At 43.0% G+C, this 13,843-nt stretch overlaps 1 protein-coding gene across 1 annotated transcript in view; it reads left to right on the top strand.

The window, feature by feature from the left end:
- Positions 1-13,843, top strand: part of FBN1 (fibrillin 1) — a 373,121-nt gene that overhangs the window by 251,173 nt on the left and 108,105 nt on the right. Inside the window, exons 17-23 of the mRNA XM_073568456.1 lie at positions 2,692-2,844; positions 4,387-4,440; positions 6,912-7,037; positions 8,400-8,525; positions 11,745-11,864; positions 12,404-12,541; positions 13,663-13,713. Of these exons, the coding sequence (XP_073424557.1) occupies positions 2,692-2,844; positions 4,387-4,440; positions 6,912-7,037; positions 8,400-8,525; positions 11,745-11,864; positions 12,404-12,541; positions 13,663-13,713 (768 nt within the window). The remainder of the gene's footprint in view (positions 1-2,691; positions 2,845-4,386; positions 4,441-6,911; positions 7,038-8,399; positions 8,526-11,744; positions 11,865-12,403; positions 12,542-13,662; positions 13,714-13,843) is intronic.

Genomic DNA, 13,843 nt, shown 5'->3' with positions numbered 1-13,843 from the left:
TTGCCTGCCCCACCAATATCATTGTCCATTACCTCCATCATTGTCTCCCCCACTGCCATCATTGCCCATCACCTCCATCATTGCCTCCCCCCACCAATATCATTGTCCTTCCTCACCACCCCACTCACACACACACAGCACCGATCCCCATCACTCACTCACACACAGCAACGCATCACACACACACAGCACCGCATCACTCTCACACACACACAGCACCGCATCACTCTCACACACACACCGCACCACATACACGTGCAGACACACAGCACAGCTCACCTCCCCGCAGCAGCAGCACATCCCGGAAGCCTCTTTCTCACCGGCAGCTTTCTGAGACAGCATGCTGGATGATGACGTCATCCAACTGGGCTGTCTCAGACAGGAACCGCCCAGAAAGCCGGGATGTGCTGCAGCTGCGGGGAAGTGAGCTGTGCTGTGTGTCTGCGTGTGTATGTGGTGCGGTGTGTGTGAGTGTGAGAGAGTGATTCGGTGCTGTGTGAGAGAGTGATGCCTTGCTGTGTGTGTGGTGCGGTGGTGGGGATAGGCTGCCCGATATTAAAGAGGAAAGGTATACATGCCTCTCCACGCCCATAGGGGCGTGGACAAGCGTGAATATTCATTTTGCTTTAGCAGCGGGGACAGGATGCTGTCTCCCGCTGCTGCTAGCTGGCACAGGGCGGGCCCCCTTGACTCAGGGGCCCCATAGCCACTGACTTGGGGGCCCCTTGAGCAGTGGGGGGCCCTTGGAGCAGTGGGAGCCCTAGGCACCTGCTGGCCAGTATGCTAGCAGGTATAAGTGCCTGGGCCCACCGGAGAATCCTCCGGTGGCCCAGTCCGAGCCTGTATACATCACAGTAGACACTGGGGCATATGAATCACAGGAGACGCTGAGGCATATCCATTACAGGAGACGCTGGGGCATATACAGCACAGGAGACGCTGGGGCATATACATCACAGGAGACGCTGGGGAGCATATACATCTCAGGAGACTCTGGGGCATATACATAGCAGTAGACCCTGGGGGTATATACATTACATCACAAGAGACGCTGGGGAGCATATACATCACAGGAGGCACTGGTGGCATATACATCACAGGAGACGCTGGGGCATATACATCTCAGGAGACACTGGGGCATATACATCACAGGAGACACTGGGGCATATACATCACAGGAGACTCTGGGGCATATACATCACAGGAGAGGCTGGTGGCTTATGCATCACAGTAATTATTGATTTCATGAGCCTCAGCGTTCAAGAGTGAAAGCTGCATGAGCATTCTCGCAGTGTCAGAAACAATTAAAGGCACCACACTGCAATCCCAAGGAATCTGCCGGGAGCTGGAGAAAAAGACATCATGGTACGGCCCGCGGGCCGAAGGTTCCACCCCTGCCATAAAGGGATCCACATATTCAGCAAGCACTCATATTCTGTGGAATATAACAAGTGTTTGGCTGGTATTTGGCCTCGCGTATCAATGTAACATTTCATTAGTGCGATCAATAAAGCCTCTACAGAACTGGCTCTTGCAGATGATATGCGTGCATCATTTGCTGTGCACTATAGTCAGATAAGAACAGATCTTTTTGATATACTAGACACCCCCCATATCACATCCAGCACCTATAATTATTCCACAGCCAAAGCTATATCTTTCCCCATTCCAGTTATCTGTAGCTGTATCAGTTACCTAGCTGCACGTCTGCATCTATGTGCTTACCTGGGGTATTAACATGTCAGCATAGCATCCTACATACAATGTAATAATAATATAATAAAAACAGAAACCAACTCTGCGTTCTAGACATGTAGGTAATGGACATTTTAGTATAGAACCATGTGACACATGGAGAGCAGAGGTCAAACAATACAAGGTCCAGAACAGTAACACAGCAGCAAAGAGGCACAGGCCAGTATAGAGAACTGTGCCATATAATCTGGCTAATAAAAAAGCATAGAAATGGTATCTGGCATTGAAAGCAAATTTATGATGAGATTCAAAATTTCACTTTGGCAGCCTTTTAAGGCCATGTTCAAACATTGCGTTTTTGCGGAATTTTTCTCCTGAGGCAAAACCTGCTCTCTTGGCAGTAAGAAACTTGCCACAAAAAGCAGATTTTTTTAGTTTTTGTTGTATTTTTGATGCACTTTTTTCCTACGTTTTTGTCAGGGTACCATTGTCTCTTGCACATGCTGATAAAGCTTAGTGTCAAAACAAACATCTGTTTCTACTTCATCAGGTTTTGACACCAAAAATGCAGCAAAACCCAATACATGCATTTTTGTAATGTTTTTTCCACCACCCAATTACTTTCAGTGGGTGAAAAACGCCGAAAAAACGATGAAAGAAGTGACATGCTGCATTCTGTAAAAACCAAGGTATCTCACAAAACAATGAGGACAAAAAACCAAGCTGTGTGCATGAGATTTCTGAAATCTCATAGATTTTGCTGGTACTATAAAATGCAACTGACATTTTGCATTAAAAAAATGCCTTAAACAAAACGGTGAAACAACGCAACGTGTGAACATAGCCTTAATCAGAAGCAAGCAGGCGAAAATTATGCAACTATGCTAATGCCCTATATCAGAAAAATAGGAAAAATGTGAATTGCACATCTGGGGAGGTTTTGTACAAACCTATGAATCCATTGATGATATCAACACCTTTCCGTATATATTGCAGACACTCACATGAGGAGCACTTGTTATGGTGGCTACAAGAGAGGTCAGTGCGTTCAACCTCTACTGGGCGCTGTGACAAAATCCGAGTGCTGCTGTGCCAGCACAGAATTTGCTTTTGGTGAACCATGCCGACCTTGCCCTATAAAAACTTCAGGTAAGAAGTGTTCTTTTGAAGGCAAAGTTACTGCTTGTGTACAGAAATTATAAGGACATACCGGAACTGATTCAGTAAAGCAAAATGCATATTCCTTGACAAAGGATACTCTCAGAGAAGCGATAGACAATGAATAAGAACCATAGAGAGTTTAAAGATCCCAGTAATGGTATAGATTGACCTCAGAAGAATGCATCTAAGTATCAAGGACTTGCTATGTCAAAAAGTACAAAATATCTTTATTAATCAAAAAGTACACATAGACAAGATAGTACAAATAGTGAATCAAATCCATACATCAAAAATTGTTTTATATTAAAAGATAGGCGGGCAGCAGTACAATCATGTAGCAAAGGAAGGCATAAAATACAAACAAGTAGGAGAACCCCAGACACCCAGGTAATAATATATTACAATGTATATTGCTCAATGCCAAGAGTATATGCATGTACTAAGGTGCTCCCTGAAGAACCATAAAAATGGGAAAAGAGGAGACGTCATAGTATTTGGTAATATCCACTCTTTACACCAGAGACCAAATATACCGTATATATAGGTGTAAGGGGATTGCCTGGTCTGGCATAAATCATGCGTGAGAGGCAATTATACTATTTTCTTACATGCACATGTGGCACTTTATAATTACCTTATACTATGTTTGGCAATCCCCTTACACCTATATATATCTCCTAAGTGAAGGAGCCAATTTGGTACTTCATGACCAAGCCAATTTTTACAATTCTGACCAGTGTCACTTTATGAGGTTATAGCTCTAGAATGCTTGAGCATATAACAACGATTCTAAGATTTTTTTTGTGACATATTGTACTTCATGTTAGTGGTAAAATTCCTACGATATAACTTGCGTTTATTTATGAAAAAAAACGGAGATTTGGCAAAAATTTTGAAAATTTTGCAATTTTCAAACTTTTAATATTTGTACCCTTAAATCAGAGAGCTATGTCACACAAAATAGTTAATAAATAACATTCCCACATGTCAACTTTACAGCAGCACAATTTTGGAAACATCATTTTTTTTTGTTAGGACGTTATAAGGATTAAAATTTGACCAGCGATTTACAAAAACATTTTTTCAGGGACCGCCTCACATTTGCAGTGAGTTTGGGGGTCAATATTACAGAAAATACCCAAAAGTGACACCATTCTAAAAACTGCACCCCTCAAGGTGCACAAAACCACATTCAAGAAGTTTATTAACCCTTCAGGTGCTTTACGAGAATTAAAGCAATGTGGAAGGAAAAAATGAACATTTTTTGTCTTTGTCCCTGACTTGTTTGGAGATCTCCTTGGTCTTCATGGTGGTGTTTGGTTAGTGGTGCCTCTTGCTTAATGGTGTTGCAGCCTCTGTTTCCTTTCAGAATAGGTGTAGCGTATATACTGACATTACACAGGTTGTGATGTAACAAAATAGGTAAAAAGTGAAGGGGTTGGATACTTTTGCATGCCACTTTAACTGTCGCGTTTCTGAGATGTGGGATTCCTTTACAACAGGCTACAAATGTATTTCTTTTGTTTTCAGAGGAATATCAAGCTTTATGCAGCAGTGGACCAGGAATAACATCTCAAGGAACTGGTATGTATGACTGCTATGCTGAAATATTAGTACAGGTCACCTAAAATATGTAGCCCAGAATCAGAACAGAAAAGGATTATGATCTGCATGTGTCTCCCCTGGAGAAGCACAGCATGGTTAGGAAATCTGGTTTCATCAATCATCTAACATAAAAGTTTTATGTGTGAGAATGCCAGTAATTTTTCTTGGCCTTAAAGATCCAAACCTTAGGTGTCCTTTAATGGAAGATCCAGGCTGCTGTCCAAGGCCGTAATGTCAGCATTGGTAGGTCTGTAACATCTGGAAGCCCTGCAGTTCTACCAAACCACATTTTAATTACCTAATTTACACTAGTATATGAATCTTAATTAATCCTGATGGATTTTGTAGATTTTTGGTTGGTGATTCCAAGAAACGCAATGCAGATTATGCTATTGTTTCCACAGAAAATTTCAGAAACACTTCCAGAAAGGTGTGAGCCTAAAACTTGCTTGCTCAGGGACACACTGTATACTTGACTATGAATGCATATTGTGCAGCATGGTGTTTCGATGTAGCACTTTGACAATGGCTGAAGATTACCTGAATTTTGTCTTAGAAACATTAAAACCCTGCTATTTTAAAGGCAGCTAATTAAAACCATTTCATATTTTTTTTGCTTCCTTATTTTTCCAGCCACTGGTTTGTTTATGCGACATTCTTTGTGTAGTTTTTCTTTCCATAAAACAGAAGAAAGTAATTAAAAAGGATCAATTATAGAATCCATTTGGTGCAAAACAATGTAATTACATATTGTATATAAATAGAATTCTTAGGACCAGGAAGGTTGCCAGAAGTAATATCCTGGTAATATGTCTGCTTATCACGAGAAGACATGAAGTATAGTTTAAAAGAACTAAAAGTAACTGAGTGTTCCAAACAAACATGTGAGGGAAACCAGGCAAATAGGGGCTCAGCTAGAAAATGTGTCCATCAAAGGTGTCAAATTTATGGTGCCGTAAATTGCAATTGTGGCGAACTGATTTATATAACACTATGAGACTGGTAAATCTTACCTGCAAATGGGTCTGAAAAGTCTAAGTAAAGAGAATTTTATTGGCTTTGGTTAAGTTCTACCAACTAATAGATCCAGAATGATATTGATATTGATCTACCAAAGATCAGTAGACATTTTGGCAACAAATAGTGAATTCCTTAGGTTTCCTTGTTTGTAGTTGTTACTCTGAAGACCAGAAGAATTATCCATTCTGCTCGGACCCAGTAATCAGGCTCAACCACTACAGTACCCAAAATCATCTACTGGATTTTAGGATTATTTCACAAATAGACTATTAGTATTTCCTGGTGATTCGACCTGCTTGTGAATGGACTGGTAGCGTAACTTAATTTGGTGGATCTAATGTACCCCAGTCTAATATTAATGTCATAAATCCTCATCCAAAAGCAATCCTTTTGGAGAAACCCACTTATAATGTTAGAATCATTGTTAAAATACCAGCTGTGTAGGCATGTTGCAGTCACCTTTATTAATCAACAAGGAGAGGCAAATGTCTCAGAGCACACACATCACACCATAAAAAAGAAAAACTTGGGCCAACTGTCCACTAACTACATATTTTTATTATTTCTTTCATAGGCTCTGAGCTTATAAGGTAGCACCTCAAAACACAACATGTTCTCCAAACCATTCCTTATGGTCACGATCAAATTGTCCACACAAGTTGTCAGTGCCTGCTCCTCATCCTTGGAGCAACGTGTCATTGAATCACAACCTTTTTAAAGCTGGCTCCTTATCAAGCTCCTTAGACAGCCCAAGGCATGAATTACCTGTACGGAGATGGAGCACTCTCGTCTCTCCTCTAACTTCAAGACCTACACCTTTTTCTGAGTTTTGAACCCAACCAAAGACACTTTTTCTGTCACACATTCCTTGCTTACTTGAAATATTGCACAAATATGCCACATTAGTAGCTGCACTGGTACATTATACTGTATATTATATTAGTGTGCTTTTATATATCACCTTTAGATGAAAAGTAAAAATGGAAGTTAGAATAATAGAATCATAAAATGTTAAGGTTGGAAGGGACCTCCAGGGTCATCGTGGCCAACCCCCTGCTCAATGCAGGCTTCACTAAACCATCTCAGACAGATGTCTGTTCAGCCTCTGTTTGAAGATTTCCATTTAAGGAGAACTCACCACCTCTCTTGGCAGCCTGTTCGGCTCATTGATCACCCTCAAAGTTGTATGTATGCAAATAAGTTACATTATGCAGTATAAGTTTAGCCATAAAGGGAGCATGCCTCAATCTTTTTGCTTTTATTTAACTCTCATACAAGCCCTTGAAACTCTTGGCTCCAATAAATAGTAAAGAAGATCTATGAGTGCCATAAATAATTGACGGGTTAAAATCAAACTGAAGTGTAAAAATCATTCATAATTTTTTACATTTAAGCTATTATTATACTCAAACTGTAACACTTTCTTTCAGATATCAATGAATGTGCTTTAAATCCTGATATTTGTCAGAATGGAATATGCGAAAACCTCCGTGGCACATACAAATGCATCTGTAATTTTGGATATGACGTGGACAACACTGGAAAAAATTGCATTGGTATGTCTTATTGATTGGTATATTGACTTGTTTCAATCTGTGGCAAAGAGTTGCTGAATTTACATTAAGTATTACCAACGGCATATTTGACATCACCTCCACATCGGTGGTAAGACCTTAGAGTTTAGAACAGGGAGCAGGGATTTAGAAAAGAAATATATGAGTGTCTAAGACTAACATACTAGAGCGGGAAATACTGGGTAGAAGGCCACTCCCTATGACATGTCTAGCAGTGTTTATCGCCAGAAGAACAAGGGATCGTGTGGATCCTAGAGTGATGCTTATACACTTGTTATTGGTAATCTCCAACACTAATGTAATGAATATGGCCAGCTGTCAACCAGTGCATGTCACCTATCCATAAATAGTTTGTGGTTATTAAATCTTTTAAAAGACTTGTTAGATAAATATAGTGATTCAACATAAATGAGCCATAAGTATATCACACTACTGATTTGCCTTCCTCTCACTAAACTCACCCCTCTCCAGTCTATCCTGGATGCAGCATCCACGCTCATATGTTTGTCCAGCTGCTATATAGATGCCTCTTTTCTGTACCAGTCATTGCGCTGGTTGCCCACCTACTTTCATGTACAATTTAAACTTATTACTCTCACCCACAAAACTCTCCACAGTGCTGGACCATCCTACATTTCCTGCCTCATTTCAGTCTACCACTCTATCCATGCTGTCCATTCTGGCAATGATTCAAGACTAACAATGTGTGTAGTGAACAAGAATAAAATCTCTTCTCGGTCAGTTTTTCTGGTGAAAGACAAAACTGGGCAGCTCTTCACTTATACATAGCAAAAGAGATCCAACACCAACGTAGGAATTTAAGTCACAAAAATCTTGAGGCTTTATTGCTAAAATCGTTTCATCATGAACAACATTGCTGACACATTTTAGGCTATTATTGGAGATGAGCGGATTGCTTTGTGTGACCTGGGTCCGTGGTCTAAGTCCAATTCAGTAATCTCTGGCCATGGACTGGAGCTGCATGAGTTTCCTTACCCTTATCGATCATTATGGCTGACGTCATCTGTGCAGCGTGTGGTGCACAGGTGACGTACCGTCCGTCCGGCTAATCATAACATAAGCCGAACCTGGGATTCCTAAGGGTAAGGAAATTTGAGCAGCTCCTGTCCATGACCAGAAACTAATGACCTGGACCATTGACCAGGTCGCGCAAAGGGATCTGCTCATCTCCAGCTTTTATTATTAGATTTCTTTGAGAGAAGAAAATAGAGATATGTAATCCAGGCTAGTATTCTGTCACTAATACTATGCATTTATTTCAATTATTGACTTATTCATTCTAATGATAGATCAATAAATTGACTAAAATTTGAATCTTTGTAGATATTGATGAATGTGCGTTGAACCGGCTACTCTGTGACAATGGACAATGTCGGAACACTCCAGGAAGCTTCTCTTGTACTTGTCCTAAAGGCTATGTCTTTGAGCCTGAATCAAAAACGTGTGAAGGTAAAACCATTATATCTAATCACTCTAAACCTATTAACTAATTAGTATATGAGTATAGCCTATGCAGATAATGGGTATTGTGTTCATCATATTCTGGTGTATCTGAACCGACCTAGATGAGATAGATGATGTAGTTCATATATATGAATGCATGCCCTCTGCTCCATTCACTGTCTATGAGGCTGCCGAGTTGTGTGTGTGGCTATTTCCAGCAGTCCAACTGACAATGAAAGGACTGGAAGCCAAGCATGCACACCTCAGATTAAGCCTGTTCTTGGGCTTTGTAAACCCAACCTTAGGCTTGCTGGGGGTTCCAGTGGTTAAACACCATTGATCATCAAGTTATTCCCTATTCTACAGATAAGGGACAACGTTATTTTTTGTAAATAATCATTTAATGCCTAACACTTTTTGCCTATATCTCTTGATTGGAGTAGATATATATGATACATCCAACCAGGGCTGCCATTAGGAATTTCAGGGCCCCATACTGTAAACATTTTTGGGCCCCCTTGAGACTCCGTCCAGGCTCCACCCTAGCCGTGCCTCCACCCCTCAAATCTTCCAGAGTCCCACTGCCCACTCTTGGAAAAACTCCACTTCTGCACCACGTCCTCACCAATCACACATTAACATTTCCCAGATCATACATATAGCCAGCAGCGTTTGTTCTGGCCAAAAGAATTTTAAGCCGCCACCACAACAAGGTAGACTCTTTTGGATGAGCGCTACTCTACTGTAACTTATTAATCATTTGTTAAAATACCCAATACTCTTTTTAGGTATATTTTTTCTTTTTCTTTAAGGAAATGAGTCACATACTTTTTTTAAAAATATTTGAAACCAGATTGTGACTTTTTTTTATAATCTGTATTTCTGATTGCAGATTATTATATTGTTTTCTGTACATGAATGAAGCTGTCGGTGGATATCTATCTGCGCTCGGACCGCAGTGCATGGACGGGCCGTGGGTCTCCTGACTAGAACTCAGCAGACTCACAGCATGTATGAGGATGCAGGCCAGAAGATCAGCGCCCAGTCCATGCACTGCTGTGCGAGCGTAGAACAATTTCCCAAATAAAGATGTTTCCCAATCATATATACCCACTTTTTATTTTTACATCAATATGGCCGTGTGAGGGCTTGTTTTTTGCAGGACGAGTTGTACTTTTGAATTACATGATTGGCTTTACCAAATAGTGTACTGGAAAATGGGAAAAAATTCAAAGTGCAGTGAAATTGAAAAAAGTGGAATTCTAGAATTTTTTTGGTCGTTTCAGCAGCCTCCCATCTCCACACCTCAGCAGCCTCCCATCTCCACACGTCAGCAGCCTCCCATCTCCTCACGTCAGCAGCCTTCCATCTCCACACGTCAGCAGCCTCCCATCTCCTCACCTCAGCAGCCTCCCGTCTCCTCACCTCAGCAACCTCCCATCTCCTCACCTCAGCAGCCTCCCATCTCCTCACCTCAGCAGCCTCCCATCTCCTCACCTCAGCAGCCTCCCATCTCCTCACCTCAGCAGCCTCCCATCTCCTCACCTCAGCAGCCTCCCATCTCCACACCTCAGCAGCCTCCCATCTCCACACCTCAGCAGCCTCCCATCTCCACACCTCAGCAGCCTCCCATCTCCTCAGCAGCCTCCCATCTCCACACCTCAGCAGCCTCCCATCTCCTCACCTCAGTAGCCTCCCATCTCCTCACCTCAGTAGCCTCCCATCTCCTCACCTCAGCAGCCTCCCATCTCCTCACCTCAGCAGCCTCCCATCTCCACATCTCAGCAGCCTCCCATCTCCTCTCCTCAGCAGCCTCCCATCTCCACACTTCAGCAGCCTCCCATCTCCACACCTCAGCAGCCTCCCATCTCCTCAGCAGCCTCCCATCTCTTCACCTCAGCAGCCTCCATCTCCTCAGCAGCCTCCCATCTCCTCAGCAGCCACCATCTCCTCACCTCAGCAGCCTCCATCTCCTCAGCAGCCTCCATCTCCTCACCTCAGCAGCCTCCATCTCCTCAGCAGCCTCCCATCTCCACACCTCAGCAACCTCCCATCTCCTCACCTCAGCAGCCTCCATCTCCTCAGCAGCCTCCCATCTCCACACCTCAGCAGCCTCCCATCTCCTCAGTAGCCTCCCATCTCCTCACCTCAGCAGCCTCCCATCTCCTCTCCTCAGCAGCCTCCCATCTCCACACTTCAGCAGCCTCCCATCTCCACACCTCAGCAGCCTCCCATCTCCTCAGCAGCCTCCCATCTCCTCACCTCAGCAGCCTCCATCTCCTCAGCAGCCTCCCATCTCCTCAGCAGCCTCCATCTCCTCACCTCAGCAGCCTCCATCTCCTCAGCAGCCTCCATCTCCTCACCTCAGCAGCCTACTATCTCCACACCTCAGTAGCCTCCCATCTCCTCAGCAGCCTCCCATCTCCTCACCTCAGCAGCCTCCCATCTCGACACCTCAGCAGCCTCCCATCTCCACACCTCAGCAGCCTACCATCTCCTCAGCAGCCTCCCATCTCCACACCTCAGCAGCCTCCCATCTCCTCAGCAGCCTCCCATCTCCACACATCAGCAGCCTCCCATCTCCTCACCTCAGCAGATTCCCAACTTCTCACTCACATCAGCAGATTGCCATCTCCTCACCTCACTCCCCTCTGCAACTTCCTGCAAGTCCTCACACACTGCCCGCCTCCTCTGCCTCTGCCGATCTCAGCATCTTCTGTCTCCCAGAAACGTGACATGTTGCTGCTCTGCTCGAGAATGAAGAAGAGCGTGCAGTGTGTCACATGACATGCGTCAGGACCATGATGCACTTGGTCCTGCTGCTGCTTTAAAGGTACAGCACTGATTTCTGGCCACTGCATTCACTAACAACACTGTAGGTGTATCTTTAAATCACCGTAGTGTTATGTATCTGGCAGCAGCGGCCATGAACTATTGCACCTGTAGCCCAAACAGCAGTATCAAGAGAGGAGGGCCCGGTCTGCCAACGCATCCGGGCCCCTCTTTTTGCTACTGTTCATGGGGCCCCATACAGTAGTAAGGGCAGTAATGCCCTGATGGCGGCCCTGCATCCAACCCAGCTAATGATGCATGTAAAGCAGCATAAATGTAATTATTGTGATGTAGGGTAGATATCTGCAACTTCAATATCGATACATTTGGAACTTATTTTGTTGATGTACTCGTCTAAATTGCAATTCTGAAGTAATTTCTCATTTATTTTAGATATTAATGAATGTGAGTCGAACCCCTGCATCAATGGTGCATGCAAAAATATCCCAGGATCTTTTGTGTGTGAATGTTCTTTTGGAAGCACATTGGATGAAACAAAGACAATTTGTGTTGGTAAGTGAATAGTCACAGATGTATGGTCATGTAATCTGTTTATCAGGTTATCAGGTTATCAGGGGCATAACTATAATGGATGTAGGGGTTGCAGTTATACCTTATACCTTGGGCCCTGAAGCCAAAGGAGGCCCAAAAAATTCTTTAGGCCGATACGAGGAGATTAGTACTATTAAAGATCTCTGATAATTGGGGATCATGTTGAAGATTTTGCATTGGGGTCTCAAACTCTCAAACTTGAAGTTACATTACTGTAGGTGCTGACGCATACTTACGTCACATTTAATGCTCTCGCCTTGTCTGATGTGTGGTTATCAAAATATATGAGACTCTGAGCGCAACTTGCGTTATGAATTGAAGGCTCTGAAGCTGTCTGAACTGATGTTTGATGTCACAAGGGAAAGTTAGCATGAAGAAATCAGATAAAGAGATCTTTGGCAGTACAGTGCCTCTGTATTCATACACGTGGAGGAACCTTATCATTGTTTGGGGTCACTAAGTTGATTTTCTCATTCTAGTAATATTTTATTTTTCTACAGAAACTTTAAAAGGCACGTGCTGGAAAGACATCGTAAATGGAAGATGCGAAATTAACATAAATGGAGCCACTCTTAGATCTCAGTGTTGCTCAACATTAGGAGTAGCCTGGGGAAGTCCATGTCAACCTTGTGAAGTCGGTAATGGAATGCGTTTTTAGACTTTTCCTTTTATTCTTTTTTGTTTTTTGTTCTATGAAATAAAGAACATCTTATTATGAATATACACTCACTGGCCACTTTATTAGATACACCATGCTAGTAACGGGTTGGACCCCCTTTTGCCTTCAGAACTGCCTCAATTCTTCGTGGCAGAGATTCAACAAGGTGCTGGAAGCATTCCTCAGAGATTTTGGACCATATTGACATGATGGCATCACACAGTTGGCGCAGATTTGTCGGCTGCACATCCCTGATGCGAATCTCCCGTTCCACCACATCCCGAAGATGCTCTATTGGATTGAGATCTGGTGACTGAGGAGGCCATTTGAGTACAGTGAACTCATTGTCATGTTCAAGAAACCAATCTGAGATGATTCGAGCTTTATGACATGGCGCATTATCCTGCTGAAAGTAGCCATCAGATGCCTGTTCTTAGCTGAGAGGAGTGGTACCCAGTGTGGTCTTCTGCTGCTGTAGCCCATCTGCCTCAAAGTTCGACGCACTGTGCGTTCAGAGATGCTCTTCTGCCTACCTTGGTTGTAACGGGTGGCAATTTGAGTCACTGTTGCCTTTCTATCAGCTCGAACCAGTATGCCCATTCTCCTCTGACCTCTGGCATCAACAAGGCATTTCCGGCCACAGAACTGCCGCTCACTGGATTTTTTTTCTTTTTCGGACCATTCTCTGTAAACCCTAGAGATGGTTGTGCGTGAAAATCCCAGTAGATCAGCAGTTTCTGAAATACTCAGACCAGCCCTTCTGGCACCAACAATCATGCCACGTTCAAAGGCACTCAAATCACCTTTCTTCCCCATACTGATGCTCGGTTTGAACTGCAGGAGATTGTCTTGACCATGTCTACATGCCTAAATGCACTGAGTTGCCGCCATGTGATTGGCTGATTAGAAATTAAGTCTTAACACACAGTTGGACAGGTGTACCTAATAAAGTGGCCAGTGAGTGTATAGTTATTAACAATATTTCCAGATGATTTTTTGTTTATTTTACATTATGAATCTTCATACTTATAATGCATAGCCCTTTTTAACAATAATAGCAGAACTGTAAATTTACAATAACTCGGCTCTTTGTTTCAACAGACCATGTCTGTGGTAAAGGTTTTGCAAGAACCAAAGGCAATATTTGTCAAGGTAAATTAATTGTTTCCAGTTATAATTGTTTGCAATTAGCAATGAAAATGTTTAAAGGTAGTCTGTCGGCACAAAATGACTGTTCGAACCAAGCACAGGAGCTCAGGGCACTGTTGGTGTGGCCAAACAG

This window comes from Dendrobates tinctorius, unplaced genomic scaffold (assembly GCF_039654945.1).
Source record: "Dendrobates tinctorius isolate UK_male_01 unplaced genomic scaffold, ASM3965494v1 ptg000022l, whole genome shotgun sequence".
NCBI classification, from domain to species: Eukaryota; Metazoa; Chordata; class Amphibia; order Anura; family Dendrobatidae; genus Dendrobates; species Dendrobates tinctorius.
Note: the sequence above shows the minus strand (reverse complement) of the source record. Positions and strands in the feature narration are given on the sequence as shown.